The 16534-nt window shown below is 40.7% G+C and overlaps 1 protein-coding gene across 4 annotated transcripts in view; it reads left to right on the top strand.

Moving 5' to 3' along the window:
• ppp2r3a (protein phosphatase 2 regulatory subunit B''alpha) overlaps nt 1-16534 on the top strand; it is a 59157-nt gene that overhangs the window by 38881 nt on the left and 3742 nt on the right. For 2 of the 4 annotated variants that reach the window (XM_020713792.2, XM_020713793.2), the window contains exons 3-9: nt 11769-12044; nt 13013-13116; nt 13186-13288; nt 13405-13479; nt 15990-16233; nt 16304-16352; nt 16442-16531. In XM_020713792.2, coding sequence (XP_020569451.1) covers nt 11769-12044; nt 13013-13116; nt 13186-13288; nt 13405-13479; nt 15990-16233; nt 16304-16352; nt 16442-16531 — 941 coding nt within the window. The other 2 variants (XM_011490175.3, XM_020713795.2) reach the window with 2 other exon arrangements.

Below are 16534 nucleotides of genomic sequence, written 5' to 3'. Positions count from 1 at the left end.
GCTGCTCCGATATTTTGGGATGGTTGAGTAACAGTTGTTGCTGTGTGCAGGGGAGAGAGACCTCACGAGGGCTGCTGATTGGAGCGTGCTAGGAGGGGGTCAGGAAGGGTGGGGCTGTTGGAACAGCAAGTGTTAATGGTATCGTTACCCCACATCCCTGGCTGAACTAGGTGTGAGAGAGACCTAAATCTGTCCGCCACTCTGTACTACAGCATTTCGCTAACAGACCCACTGTCGCCACAATGTAAGCAGAGCTGCATGCAGCTGTGCAGCGACACCGCATGTCCTCCAGTGTTTTTTTACATGTTTGCAGGCATAAATATATGAATGCAATTTCTTTTGTGGACAAATGCATGCATATGTACACACATTTTACCAACAGAAAAGTTTGTTTTCTTGAAGTGCGAGAATGTGTTTGTTGGCTCAGTGTAAGTTGACTCTGTGCTACTGTGGGTCACAGCTGAGTTTGGGAATAGCTCCCAGACACCCAATACCAATACTGGCACTCTGGGAATTATGCTAATATTCCTCAGCGCCAATCCCACCCCCTTCCTCAGTAATACATTAAACTGCCAATCAAACTGCAAACAAGGTAGGTCTTCTCACATGCAGCTGAAGTCTCACGCTGAAACTGCAGACAGTCCACTCGGGGACATTTGTAGCTATGTTTCCCTTGGCACGTTCAAGGCTTTGATGGGGACTTCTGCTAAGCCCCGAGGATGAAACTGGCCTCGATAAGTAGCATCTCCATCTCTGCTTTGCAAGTGTTTATTGTTGTTTCTGCTGCTGACACACTAATACAGGGTTTTCTGCACCTGTCAGAGCCTACCCATTAATCTCCACGGTGACAAGGATGGCAACGGAAATAAATCAGAGGCAAAACTACATCAGTCAGAGAAGTGGCAGGAGTGAAGCTGAGAGCTGGGTTACTTTGCGGTAGATTAGGTAGATGTCCTCTTCATCATCTGTCCTTTGGGGATTATCAATGACTAAATTTAACATGTATGTTTTTGCTCCAGTGCTGTCAGCGCTGACATGATTTACAGATGCATTCCTGGCTGCATCCAGTGCTGCCAAAGCGATGGTTCAATCAACCCTCCCGCATGTTTTTGCCAACTGCTTCAGATGTTTTGCTGCTTTGCAATAATGCTGGTAGGTTCAAAGCCAGCTCTGCAAGTTTTTCTTTTTTCTTTTTGAAAATCACCTAGCTATAATTTTTGCAGAGTATGACGGAAAATCAATAAAGTTATATTTGGTTTTAAACAAAAGAAGTATTTTACTGTATTTTCCTGAGAATGTCGCGTTTTTTTGCATTGTCTGGCCAGGGGTGCGACTTGTACTTAGGAGTGTCTTATATGTAATTCTAAAAATTAAGGAAAACTTCACTGGGAAAAAAAAAGACTCTGGAAGATCTCATGTACTCAGAGATGGAGACGTGGTTACCAATGCTTTCGTAGAGCTCTTTAAAATAAATAAACCTGATCTCTCAACATCATCCATGTCTTCTATTGTAAATAAGATATACAGTCAATCCTTTCATGTATTGATCAGGCTAAAAATGTTAACAGTGGCTCCTCCTACTCGCCTCTGGAGCATCAAGTTTATGAACACATTTTTGGACTAGCATTGAATCTGACGTGCATTTTTGATGCATGCAACACGTTTGGTGTGGATGCAGCATTACGCAGGGCTTGGCAGAACTGTTCAGAAGCATTGGACTTTTTTCTCAAAAGTGCGACTTATACTCCAGTACGATTTATGTATGTTTTTTTTTCTTTATAATGCATTTTTTGGCTGCTGCGACTTGTACTCCAGAGCGACTTACAGTCAGAAAAATAAAATAATTCTAGCGTATTTTGTTGGCAAGAGAAAACCTTTTTTTGAAGAAAAAATTAAACATATTGTTTTAACAATTGGTTAGCAGTGTCTGTCTGCTTGCTTATTTACATTGGAGTGACTGAGGATACCCTTGTGGGTACTTGATGAACTGCACTTGCATTTTGATTTTTAAATGTACTTCATTCCGGAATTCCAATAACTGCTCTTGGGTTGTGCCTCAAAACACACATGAAGTAATGAAGCTCTCTAGTTTTGTGTTTTTTTTTGTTTTTTTGGGGGGGATGGGGGGGGGATTCACAATTCAACAGTCATCTATCTGTTGACCTAAACATCAGCATTCAGCGTCTTTTAAAAAGATGAAGTTTATTAATAGTGGGTGACAAAAAACTAAATGATAAGGAACAGTGAAGACAATCACACCTGAACTAACACAAAATCCTGCGTCAGCCTTTCCTGAACATGTTTTTTTAGTCTAGAAAGAAAAGCAATGTGTCAACCTTTAAGACAGAAAATGTGCGTTCTTGACTCGAGAGGATTATATAGACACCATTTACTGGGTGGGGGTCGCCACCGATGACTGCATTTGTTGATTCTTGGCTGGCAAGTGGATGACATCATTCCCCTCCTGCTTGTACAGGAAATGAGGTCACAGCAGGAAACTTAGCCAAGCGTGGAAGGTTTGAACCAGGGTGGAAACGCACACATGAATACATTCACACCTCAGATTTTTGGGGGTAAATGTTTGGTTGTTATGACTGTAAGGGAGTTTAAATATAGTTTGTAGTTCTAAGCAGAGGTTTGATGATGAAATATGGACGAGTATTCGAAAGGGTTCATAAAAAGATTCCTGCATCCACTCCAACACATCAGGAACAGCCCTCCACCAGCACCACCTTCCACTCCCATTTTGAGCTTGGAAATCCTCCAGCTGTAATGTTACACTTACAAACTTCTATATAGTTTTCAGGCTTTGAGTTAAATCTCTGAGCCTCCCTTTGGGTCACCATGGAAACCACCACAACATGTTTACAAGCTGCAGGTTGGTGGTGGGACTCCCAGAAAATCACTTGCTCACATGTGATTAGTTGACAGACCCCTTCAGATATTACCGGCACCTGGGGAGACTGAGTGGGGGCAGAAGGATTTTGGATTTGTTTTGTGAACTGTTGTAGGCGTGGTTGATTGTCTTTCCATGTGTTGGAGCTTGCCAGTGTTCCTGAACGTCATCACCCCTTTAAATGAAGCTTTCATTCACTTCACCAGAGGTTTTCCTACAGAAACCTCCCTAAGAGTGTTGGATCCTCTCAGCTTGTCCTTTCAGATTTGATGCACACAGGATGTTGGTTGTGAATATGGATTTAGACGAGAAGGTCATTTGATTAAGGCAGCAGTGAGCATCATCTTTCAGTCCGGTGCGGGTAAAGTTTAGTAACAGATTTGAAGTTTTGCTTTGTCTGCTGCTTCCCTCTAGTGACTCTCAGGCTGAACTGTCTAAGATGCTGCAGGGATCCAAATAAAACAGAGGATGGACAGCGCCATCCTCTGGAGGTTTTGTGACTAAAAAGGATTTCAGAATATGCTTTTCCTTTTTCCTGAAGAAAGCATGAAGTAGATAAATGAATTCTGTCAACTCAGTGTGCTGTGATTCTGGATTTAAGGACAGGAGGGAAAGGCTGAACTAATTTGCTTGCTTCATTTATTGCATTCAAATTTATTTCCCTGCTTTACCATGTAACAGGTTGGTAAATATTTCCTGTTAATAGGATGACTCAGGGAGCTTTTTTTCCCCCTCAAATAGCTGAGATTTTTAACTCCTCCGTGATTCGGATGTGAATTGGACCGTGACCTGCACGGTTTCACTTCATCTGCCACAGCAGAAGCACTCACACTCTTCAGATTTCAGAAGGGCGGGGCCTAAGGAAGGTGTGTTTGTGTGTGTTTATGTGAATGTGTGTGTCCGTCTTTAAGGGAAGTAAGAATAAAGAAGCAGAGAAGCAGCAGTGTGGGTTGTATTTCCCACACTTGGCGCGGTCACCATGAGTGCATTCCTTCCACTGCTCAATCCAGGGAAAGGGTTATCGCCATGGAGATGGCATTTGGCAGAGCTGGCCCAAAGTGTGTTTGTGTATTGTCGCACAGACGGGGAGGGGCGGAAGACCTTCGCCTGTTAAATCGGGCTTGGGTTAGAACTGCAGGATAAAACAATGATGTTATAAATAAAAACTTCTCTGGATAAGGAGAATTTGTGAAAATAATGACACAGTCTTTGACAGTTAAAAGGTACATTAAAGTAGAATTAGGAGTAAAAGGAAGACTTTTTTTACTTTCAACCAGTAGGCAAAAATTGCTAATATCTAAAGAGTTTGAAACTTGCATATATGTTCTGGATGTCAAGATTTTCCTTCATTTTTGTGCTTTTTCATGTTTTATTTTGGTTATTTCAGCTAAATCAGAAAAATGCTCGTTTTTAAAAGTTAATAGAAAAGGTTCACATAAGAAGATTTAGAAGAAGTGGAGCGACCATAAAACCTTGGTTTTGTGAAGGATTGCTTCATTCAATGCACTGATTATTTTTTATTTTAGAAAGTGTTTGTAGTGCAGAGGCTTTCCTGTCCATCCAATTCTAACGCGGTTTTGCAGAATTTTCTGTGCGGCTCTGCAAATGTGTCCTAACAAGGTGCAGCTATGTGAGATGATGAGGGAGGGGCAGGAAATTCTTACTTCTGGAGCCTGTAGAGGATTCTTTTCTTTACCAGATGCATGCTGTTGGGAGTATATAAACTGAACACCTAGGTGGTTTGTGACATTATGAAGAGAATTCGATCCATTGTTTGATGCAGTTCTTTAAAGGTCTTCATCAGGTTTAGCTTTAAAGATCTCAAAGTTGATGCTTTGTGGGAACTAGAAGCAGATCCCTTCACCCTTAAATATATAAAAGACAGCTAAAATTTAGGAAAACTCGCCCACAATTTCTATTCATCTTCTGCCGCTCTACAGAAACCGTGTCCTTGAAATTTTTGGCTAAAACAACATAATCATAAATAAAAGACAACTAGGAATGCTTTCAAAATCTCATCTCAAGAGATGATCGGAATGAAACTTTAAAACATCTTAGAAATGTTGCTGTAAATAAACTAAGATAAAGTACCAGAATTAAAAAAAATAATAATCTTGTGCCAACACTGTGACACAGAAAATATTTCAGCAAATTAAAGTTCCAAGAACTTCAGGTCACAGATGTTTAATAGTGAAGTGACAGAAGCAGATAGATCAGCTCAATTTCCATATAGAGCAAATAACTAAAGAGCCCAAAACATAAAAAGCATCTCAAATGTTGCATTGCTTCATGAAACCGCTTCAAAGCCATCACCATTACAAACTTTTAGTAATCAGGAAAACGGTTTTTGAAATAACAAAATTTGTTGACTTGTCAGAGCGAATCCGATTTTTTAAACGTATAACGAAAACTCCTTCATTGTTGAGCCTCAGCTCCTCCACCCTGTGCTGTATATATGTGGGTGTGTAAAGTCTGCCTGGTTCTTGTAACAGAAATAAACATGAAATCACCAACTTAACTTGCACAGATAATTTTACACTCCACAGTGAGCCACTTTCATGGAGCTGATGTTTGGAGGGGCGTCCGTGTGTTGAGGAAGTTGGTGTGTTGATGCTTGTTTTTTGATTTTTTTTTTTTTTTTTACTCTTAAGGATTCCAAAAAACATTTCTTTTAAGCTAATTCCTCAATCCATGCTCTCATGGGAAAAAAATAAAAACATTTCCGTCTCATGGTGTGTTGACCTCAAAGAAGCCTTAAATCTGCCCTGATTGGAGAGTTGCAAGCCCCCCAACTGCATTTACGATAATCTGATGACCTTTATCTGCACGGTTAGGAATTGCTGACAATTTTCCCCCTTTATTTGGTTTGGTTAGCTTTCACAATGCACTTGTGAGAGTGGCTCAAACTCCATGATAATAGATTGTTTGAATTATTTTTAAGCCTTGAAGGAAAAATGAAATTTTGTTTTATTTCCCACCGCCTCAGTCCACCACGTTTACTTACTTACTTTCTGTGAATCTTGCTTTCTCAGAATCCTGCTTTGAGATTTTCTACTTAAGAAGACTTCTCAAGATTCTTCACTCACACCATTCTTAGAGTTCAATTTGGCTTTACATTTTCCAAAGTTAGGTAAATTTTCATTTTTGACTACCAAACTAGCTGATGTGAAAGCCCCCCTGATATGACCCCCCCCAATATTTGTATTTTTTATATAATCATTTATAAGCATTTAAGAAGTTTAAAATAATTTTACAGCATTTAAAAATACATTGAAAATAAGTCAAGGAAGCCCCCCAGTCCTAAGAATATTTAAGAAAAAGTTTTTTTTTTGTTTTGTTTTTTTAAAGAATGCTTGAATCTTTCCAACCTGGCAACATATACGAGTTTTATTGTATCTTTGCACATAAGTAATATAGTCTTACAAATTTGCAAACAATGCAAATAAAAACATACATAGAAACAGAAATATGTTACCGAATTTTGGGGTAAAAGAATATAATGAATAGTTTAGGTGGTTTTTGCTTTAACTCTACACTGATTTACTGAGACACAGACATATTAGACCCCAAAGGAGCTGCCAGCTGCCCTGGAGGCATTTATATAGACAGTTCTACTCTCGAGTAACAAACAGCACAGACCACTGGTGTAAGGTGTTGTTTCCTGCTCTTATCATTCCCGTAACATAGATTTCTTACTTTCGTTAAAGTGAATTACTGTACTTTATTGTATTAAAAACTTTACATTTTTGACGTGTGCATCAATAATGGTCACACGAAGAAGTCTTTTTTTTTTTTCAAGAAAAAAGCACAGTATTTTAGTAAATGAAAACATTACTTCAAAGCTGATATCCTGAGGGGTTTTTCTGTTTGAAGGAAAAGAAAATTACAATTATTTGCTTTACTTTCGATTCTTCCGACACTTTTCATAACATGCTGACATGAAAAGAGCTGCATGTTATGGCACTGCTGCCTGCATGAGTCCTAATTAAAGGAAACAGTTTGGCCTCAAGGCTCCTTTCATGTACCTGGAAAGACTTTTTATCAGGAGCGGGCACTTAGGCCAGTCCCACTGCCTTTGATGGCTACATTTTAAGATAATTTAAGCCAGATTTGTAAGTATTTGTAAGGGGGGGGGACCAAGAAGAGCGCTTTGACAGACGGGGAGGTACTGACTTGACAGTTGGGCAGGAAAAGAGCACACAGCTGCCCCGGTGGCATCTGCTCTGGCTCCTTTTACTCTCTTGCACTTACATATACACACATCAAGGGAGATTTACGATGTCTTAAATACCTTGCTACAGTCGATTAGGGGGTGCAGAGGAAGCTTAGGGACTTAAAGAATCAGACTAAGAAATAAGATGTAAAACAAAGAGGAGTAAAAAAAAGGCAGGGATTCTTTTTTTCGATGTGTGAAAGTATTGGACTTTTTGTCTGTTTTTTTGTGAGATAGAGGCTATACAATGTTTCCCTGTGCAGCGTGAAGGTGTGAGGAGCCAAAAGAAGACAATGTGTTTGTGAGTGTATCAGTGTGGGATCGGTATGTGACCTTGGCATCGGTATAGAATCCAGTTGTTCCAAAGAATTCAGTAGGATGCGCAGGGAGCTGAGAGAGGTCGCCTAAAAACTCACTGGGTGAGTCATTTATTTTGGAACGTCTTCACAAACGGACACGCTGTCAGAACGTTGCCATGTCTCCCATGTGGGATGTTGGCAGGGAGTCAAACTTATCAAGCTTATTCCCCCCAAAAATGATTCCTCTGGGCCACAAATGGAAGAAACCAGAAGCAAAACCACAGAGAAGCAAAAAAAAAAAAAAACTCTAAATGATTTTCAAGACATTTCCTGAGATTTAAAAATGCATCGTACTGGCTGGGCTTGTGCAACAGTAGAGGGAGCAGGATTCTCCACTCCAAAGGATACCCCAACCTTTTGTCCACAAATAAGGATAAGTGTTAAAAGGACTCCTCACACCAAAGACGTATGAACATGTAGAAGCATGTGTGACCTCACAGGAAACAGTGCAAATACAAAGTACAAGCCTGTGAGGTTATAGGGGACATATCTGAATGCTGATCCGGTGGTGACATACTCTGACAGAACTGGGTCAATGTTAATAAAGGAACCTTCCACAGACTTGGATCTGAGTCTGGGTTCAGCTGAAAGACCTTCACATGACAACCTGACAGGTCTTATCACATTGTAAAGGCTGGTTTACTGTTTGGCAGCAGGGTGGGGTTGGGGTGCTGGTTGTTTCCTGCATGGAGTTCTTCTTCCCTTTCTGTCAAAAACCACAAATGTTAGGACGATAGATGAGTCCAACATATCATCAGGTGTAAACCTGTGCTTTTAACTCTGAAAGGATCGCACGATGAACAAATGGCCTGTTCCAGCTAGAAGATAATTATATAGGAGTAGATCTTATAAAAACGGTAAACCTGGAAGTACCAAATGTTGCAGTTCCTTAAAAGACCACTGGAGGTTGGTTTCATATGGCAGAAATCTCCTATTGGATTTCATGTTAAAAAGTCTCAATTTAAATAAAAAATGAATCCGCCTGCTTATTTTTGTTTTGTTTTTTTATCTGCTAGCTGTTTATTGTTTTTCTAAAAAAAAATTAAAACAAAAGTTGTTTTGGGGTGTGTCTTTTAGATGGACAGGTGGGTGGACTTATCAAAACTCTGGCTTTTTCTGGCCCATTTGGCCGTTTTTTGCAAATGTTGGATGGCGGCAAAGTACACATCTAAGTTCAATCCTCAGGATTTCCTCCATTTAGAATAAAGTGGATGACGTCAGAGAGAAGTTTGTTCATTCCATTTCCTTTTATTTTATCCAGTTGACTTTTCGTCCTTTGGATAAAACGCATCAATCTATCAATCTTTCTGTAAGAACATCGACTGTTGAATGGTAGCATCATTGGGGTTTGATTAAAGGTCTAATGTGGGAAGTTTCTTTCTTTTCTGGTCTACAGCCAAAAATATGCTTGTCAGCCAGTTTTCTGTGTCCAATTAATTTAAAAAATGAATTGATTGATATACTTTATTAATACAGAAGAAAATTATTTAAGTAATAACTCAACCCATCTGCAAGATGCAAGATATTTCAATAAGTCAATTATTTGGACTACCACTATGCTCCATGCTTTGTCCAGTGCCTGGTGCAGAAAAGTGAATTATTTTTAAACAAAATCAATTAAAATGTTAAATTTGAGGAAGGGGACCTGAACTTGTGACTACTTGGGTGTTAAATGTAGAGAGGAAATATTCATTCTCAAAAAACCTTGGAAAAGTTTTACCTTTATATGTAAATTTTAAAATGCAGCTGTTCTATTTTTCCTTCTTCTTTGGGTCCATTTGTGGCATTTTTTAGTGAAAATACATGCTCCCACACCACCACTAATTATTTTAGTGATCGATAGTGACTTGTGACCATAAAAAACTTTTTTTTTTAAATAATTCTACCTGAAAATTAGATTTCATTATTCCAAAAAAAAACATCTGTAACTGTAAAAACTTTAAAAAGTTTGGTCTGGCACCTTCTGCTTTTGTTTACAATGTCGAAATCAATGACCAAAGACTTCCGACCACTGGGAAGTGTTAATATCCATAACATGCTCTATGATTTGATTCTTTTAATGGCCTAACTACCTAACAAAAAATATGACTAAAAAGGGCATCAGTTGAAGCTCAAATGAGCATAAACTTTAGTAGATTTGAAGATATTTCATGTTCAAAAAGAAATGCTTAGGCTGTCCAATGAAAAACACTCCATGTCAACAAATGAAGAACAGGTGCTCTGGCCACTGATTCATCACCCGACGCCTCAGATTACTTCTACGAAAGTATTTCAGATTGCTGGTTAAGACACTTCAGGGTCGGAGCAACAACAGAAACTTCCTGTTTGCTTTAAAATTATTTCAACTGTTTTGAGCTGTAACTTCCTGCTGGCTAACTTTAGAGTCATGCAGAGACAGATGAGTGCTCAGATTCTGCAAAAATACTACTTGTAAATATGGACCCATGTGTGCACCCCCCTTCTCACCCACCGCCCGAATGCTAAGGGCAGCTGGGTTGCTGTGTGTGTGTTATCAGGTCTGTGTGTATTAGCAGATCCCAGATCAAATGTGCAGTTTGTCAGAGCCCAGCTCGAAGCGGCAGGCACCAGGCAGGCGTCAGCGGGCTCGTCTATCCAGAGCTGACATGGTGACAGGCGCAGGGATTCTTCCCGAGTTGCAATTTCGGTCATAAAACCGCTCTGCACATGAGGCTTGAGGATTGCCTTTTCTTTCCGATCCCCCGCAGGAATTTTTATCAAAAGGACGCACACTTTGGAGTTTATTAACACAAGTCAATATTGGAGGATTCAGAGACTTTATGACTTTCTCTTTCTTGCCAGAACATTTTGGGTATGCCTTTGGGTTCCTGAGACCTTCAACCAAGTTTTGGTTGGTGGATACCATTGGTGTTCAGCAAGGATTTCTCTTCACCTTTCTCTTAAGTGATTTAGCAGCTTGAAAAGCTACAATCAAGGTGTCTGTGGACGCATCGGTGGCCATATCTACTGGGAGGTTGCAACTCTCATCTCCCACGATGATGATCAAGGAGACATCGTTGCGACAGGACCCTGATTTGAGGGGGGAACTGGCCTTTCTGGCTAGGGGGTGTGACTTTGTTCTCCCCTCACGCTTCAAGAAAAGACTCAAGTCTTTCCAACAGCAGCAGGTCAGTCAGTTCAGAGGACTGACGAGGGAACTGTAGAGTCATGACAAACTAAACACGTGAAGATGTTATGTCTGGATATGTTTCCTTTCGTGTTCAGTATGCGCAAACACACATGGTGTACAGTAGATGCATTTTGCTGCCCTTCTATTTGCAGAGTTACATGCCGGTGGACAGCAAACTGTTCTGAGACGGATACCGGTGAGGTATTAATAGTTCAGGAGTTGCAGGAATAGGGTGATAGAATGAACGCTGGGAAGGAAAGGCTTGGTACAGCTGTCCACTTCAATATACGCCGCATGCAGGTCCAAGTGGAGTCACCAGGGAGCTCCTCCTGGAGCTCCACCGGGTTCCACATGGTTTAGATGGAGTTCTGCTTTTTTTCCATTGTGAACTCTCTAATGCCACCCCGAAAGAGAGCAAATGCATTGGACTGGACATGTCATCCCACCATCCATTCATGGTAGTGTGAACTGTCGTCTTGTGGAATGGTCAGATTATTGGTAATGCATGTTTTTGGAAAAGATTGTATTTGTGATGTAAAAATAAAACAAATCCATTCTGATGCATTCACGTGCAGACAACTAAATCCACTTACGTCTTTGTTTTCCAAGCAAAGCTGGCATCTTGCCTTAATGGCTGGATAGCTCCAATACAACTCACCATTTTTGTTGCACCGGCAATGTTAGGTTGGGGTTGTGCGGAGCTGTAAGCAAGCGTGAGGGCGTGTAAACAGGTGATGTGTAGGGGGGCGGGGTAACTCCACAACTCAGAGGCAAATTTCTAACGAAAGATTGCCACTTTGCAGAACATATTTCCTAAAAATCTTTGGCCAAAAACAGCATAATTATAAATAAAAGACACTGGGAACAGAGCGGAACTTTAAAAAAGCGTGTACATAACAGATTTTTCACAAACTAACGTTCTATCCCATTTGTGTTGTTGGAAGTCTGAGGTGCAAAACATATTTTAAGCTTGTAGAATTTTCAGTTTCCCCACAATTTTAGGGTAATATGAACTTATTTATTTTCCACCAGTTGTGGTCAATGCATTGATTGTAAGTGCTGTCTGCAACAGCTCCCCAACTGTCTTCACTGAACAGACCTGTGATGGTAGTGTCATATTTTCTGCGGCTGATCTCAGCTTTTTGTTTTCAGGTGCAGCCTAAACCTGAAAAGAAGCCTGGCACGCCTCCACCAGCACCTGCCACAGTTGCTCCGCCCCAAGCGCCACGCTCACCAAGCCCTCCTCCAGCCCCAGCGATTATTAGCCCCCCTCCTGCCATAAACATTCCCAGGTTCTACTACCCCCGTGGGCTCCCTGCCATGGGCCCTGCTGCCACCCACGACTCAACCATTGCTGCCATAGAGACTGCCTTTGCTGAGTTGGAGGAGGAGAAGGCTGACATTTATGAAATGGGCAAGATTGCAAAGGTGAAATGTTGGAAAACACTTCCTAATTCTAACACAGAAAAACAAAAAACATTTGAACATTTTTTTTTGTTTAAAATTATTCCCTCCTAATTTTCAGGAGATCCCATGGTTCTGTTTGATCCACAAACCCAGTTTTCATTAGGATATCGGGATACAGAAACTGTGCAGATCTGTCAGGGTCAATCTTTGATAGACATCAATGATTTGAAGCCAACAGGAGCTCAGAGATCAGTTTTTTCAGAGCACTTTACGAAACTATTATCACTAAACACCAGATCAGTGGGTTCTGTAAAAAACTTTTATTAACCAGCAGGTTGTTGATTTAACCTCAGATATGGTTTTCAGAAAGGAAAGCTGCACTGGAGTGTAGGACACTGTAGCTGTGAGAGGTCTTCTGTGAGGAGATGGAGTTTTTTTCTTCCAAATAAGTGATTTTTCTTATTACTTTTGTGATTAAGCTGACTTTTTCTAATGGCTACCTTGTTGTTTTTTGAGTCAGGGACTAAAGCGCAACTTTTTAAGTCCTATCAGGCATTTCCATGGAGTTTGGCTATTTGCTGCCTTCAGTGTTGCGGGGCGTAGATGTGCTCTGGACAAATGAGCTGGAGCCATATCAAAGCAAAGTAAAGCCACTTATGGGACTGTCATGTGGCTCTTTCAGTTGGAGGTTCACATATTAAAAAATAAGTACCAAATCTTTCAGCCCAGGAAGTACCAGTTTACAGTGCCCTCCACTGGGTGTGTGGATCAAATATTGATAGATTCATTAAAAAGAAGTCATGTAGAAAATACTGATGGAAAAATATGAATTTTTTTGTTGATAAAGTGAAGGAGTCCCCTAATTATCAGACTTGCTGGTTTTATTGGCATCATCTCTTTAATTTTCTCCCCTTTTTTGGGTCAAAACCGTTTTTACCATTGAACAACAAACTTGCAGTTGTTTATTGTTGACTTTTGCTTCTGTTCAGGTTTGTGGGTGTCCGCTGTATTGGAAAGCCCCCATGTTCTACACTGCAGGTGGAGAGAAGACAGGCTTTGTGACAGTTCAGTCATTCGTGGCGACGTGGAAAAAGTAAGAAAAGCTTTAGAAAAGCCCAAAAAACCTATTTGGCGAGGCACGTAAACCTCTGCTCTCCTGCAGGTTGTTGCACGGTTGCAACGATGACGCATCCAAGTTTATTCACTTGTTAGCCAAACCGGGATTTAATTACTTGGAACAGGAAGACTTTATCCCTCTCCTGCAGGTGGGTGTCTTATCAACACTGCTGAGCAACTAAAACATTACACAATTCTGTGATTTTTTTTTTGTGAGACATTTGTTAATATTAACTTTAGCTAATCTTCCTGTTTGTCTGGTTAGGACATAGTGGACACTCATCCTGGACTCACATTTCTGAAAGACGCCCCCGAGTTCCACTCACGCTATATAACAACGGTTAGTCCGTATTATATTTACACACTTGAACAAATTTAAGAGTTGAGATGTTCATTCATGCTGAAGTATTGCCACCTATACATTTATCATTAGGTCATTACTTGTAATGGAAAAAGTGCCTGATGTTGGAGCCAACCAATCTTTGTAGCAGCAGCTCACTCACAGCACTGTGTCTTAAAATGTCCTTTTTAAGGGTTTGAGCGTGTGCATTGCTCCTATATCGCTTGTTTGAACCGCGTCCACTGCCTCTTCTTGTGCGGTAAAGGTCAGCTGTGCAGAAGAGCCATCAAAATCATCATTCAGGCTGCGGAGAAAGCCGGAGGGGGAATCCGTGGAGTAGTGGGCCACTTGGACACAAGTCGAGGCTGATCCCCCTGGCTGGGTCGCCCGAGCGAGGGTGTTTGATGATTAAAGACCCGAAACTGCCTATGACCTCCGGTTTATCACTGATGATGTGTCCAAGTAGCGCCTGGTGGTGTATTAAGAACCTACGTAGAAAATATGCTGGGCGGACCACAGGCTACCTGCTCCGCTCCATTTGGATGCATCCACTTGTAGACAAATAGATCCATGGATTTTTGTCGCACTGTTGGGTTGGGGGGTATGAGGGGCTGTAAGACAGTGGCAGAGCATGTAAACAAAGAGCTCTCAGCAACGGGAAGGAGAAGGGAAGGGTTGGTCCACGCCAACGGTCCCACCCACAACTCGGGGATGAATTTTTGATGAACTCCTGCCGCTCTGCAGAAACTATGTCCTAAAAAACGATACAGGTTTTTTGATTTTGTCTAAAAATAATCATAATTTAAAGACCAATGGGAAAGCTTTTAAAATAGATGACCAAAAGATAATTGGATGGGGACTTTAAGCATTTAACCACTATCTTGATGTGCTTTAATGTTTGATTGCTGGTTTGAAAATGAGGTTAGAAATACAACGTTCAAAGGCAAAGTCAGGTATAATGAGGAACTCTTGTTTTTCTCTTTCAGTTCAGTTGTAATGCCAATTTGACTCGCTTTGCCAATCATATAACACTCAAATCTCAGACTCTATCAGTTTTTAATGTCAGTGAAGGCATCACGCTGCTTTCATAACTGCCTCTGTGAACCTCAGCTGTGTAACGGAGCGGTGGATGTTGACGGAGACAGCTGCGACACGTGCCACAGCAGCTTTGCTTCACAGCAGTGCGGAGATGTTTGCGTCAGCATGTGGTGACGCCACGGAAACATTAGCGAGGCCGTGGCCCCTTGCATGCCCATTTTAAGACGCCTTAAGTCTGGGTCATGAGCTTCCACTGCACCAGAGTCCATGTCAAGAGTTCAAGCGCTAATCAACTGGGTTTCGACTTTTAGCTTTTTTTTAAAAACATTATTCACCAAAAAAGAAGTGTAATAAATTTAGAATTAGTTTAATAAATTTGAAGAAAAAAAAGATTTTTTGTTTGGGAAGGTGCTCTAATTCCACTACATCCATGATCAATGGATAAAGAAAACAGTTTTACAATCAGTTTTTGAAAAATGTGAAACTGTGCAGGGTTCATGTGTGCTTTTAACGTTTGTTATTTTAATTCTTTTTTTGCTGCTATTTAGCTTAAATTTATAATTTTCCATTATAATTTTTTAGAGCAAATTGCAAAAGTCAATTCTCCACACATCTACATTACACAGACCTATATATTAATATTAGCTAACATTTTACATGCAGAAAAATTGTGACATTTGGTCACCAGGATTTATTTTAGTTCTGTGTGTACTTATGGTCCAATATAGACTTCAGAGTTTATTTTGTCTCTCACAGCCAATAAAGTTTTGTGAAAGCGATTTTTCTTCGTTTTTACACCAATTTATTTTTACAAAAATGCATTTTGGGTCCTTCACGCTCACCAGCCCTCCCTACCTGACAATTACCTTTGGCAAACCAAAAAATAAGTTATTTTCCTGAGTTCTTTTCCAGCCTGGAAGTAAGACTTCTGGATCTCTGAGGCTCTGACTTTCGCTCCTTGTGGGTGTCGCTCATTTCATGACGTCAACCCAGAGTCGGCCTCCGCGGCGTGTCTGTGTTTGGCCCACTAAAAAAACAAACATCATCCAAACTTTTACAAAGCTCTATTCAGATAAATCAACTCAAAGCTGACTAGATCCATGAACGTCTTTGTTTTCCTCGTCTGAGCTGCTATCTGGCTCCAAACTGTGTGGCTGGATAGCTCAGATATTGCACTGATAATGTTAACTGTGGGGTGTGAGGGGCTGTAAGCTAGAGGGAGAGAGTCCCGCCCACAACTCAGAGGTGAATTTCTAATGAACTCCCCCTGCTCTGCAGAAACTATGTCCTAGTAAATGACAGGCTTTTTGATTTTGCCTAAAATTGGCATAATCAAAATTTAGACAACGTGCTTTAAAAGACGATCAGAGTGAGACTTTACATTTTTTAACTATTTTTAGACTTCAAAGATTGGAAATATATCTTTTTCATGTGTTAAATGCTACAATGAGTTTGCTGCTGTGTTAAAACAGGTGATTCAGCGGATCTACTACGTGGTGAACCGTTCTTGGACAGGCCGCATCACGATGATGGAGCTGCGCCGGAGTAACTTCCTCCAAACTCTGGCCCTGCTGGAGGAGGAGGAGGACATTAACCAGATCACTGACTACTTCTCTTATGAACACTTCTATGTCATCTACTGCAAGTTTTGGGAGCTGGACACTGACCATGACTTGTATATTGATCCCAAAGACCTGGGCAGATATAACGACCATGGTGAGAAGAACAATTTACTAACTATTCAATGCTTCAGAAACTTTGAACTTATCATCCTCTGCTCTGACAGCCTCCTCACACAGAATCATTGAGAGACTGTTTTCAGGGGCGGTTACTCGGTAAGTAGAAACACACCCATAAATAAAAAAAAATGGACGATTTGATTATATCACCAGAACATGTAAGAATGTTATCCCTTTGTTTTCAGGGGTAATGCTGTGCAAAGAGAAGGCAGAATGAGCTACGCTGAGTTTGTCTGGTTCCTCATATCTGAAGAAGACAAGAAAAATCTAACGAGGCA

Source organism: Oryzias latipes, chromosome 22, assembly GCF_002234675.1.
Source record: "Oryzias latipes chromosome 22, ASM223467v1".
NCBI classification, from domain to species: domain Eukaryota; kingdom Metazoa; phylum Chordata; class Actinopteri; order Beloniformes; family Adrianichthyidae; genus Oryzias; species Oryzias latipes.
Note: the sequence above shows the minus strand (reverse complement) of the source record. Positions and strands in the feature narration are given on the sequence as shown.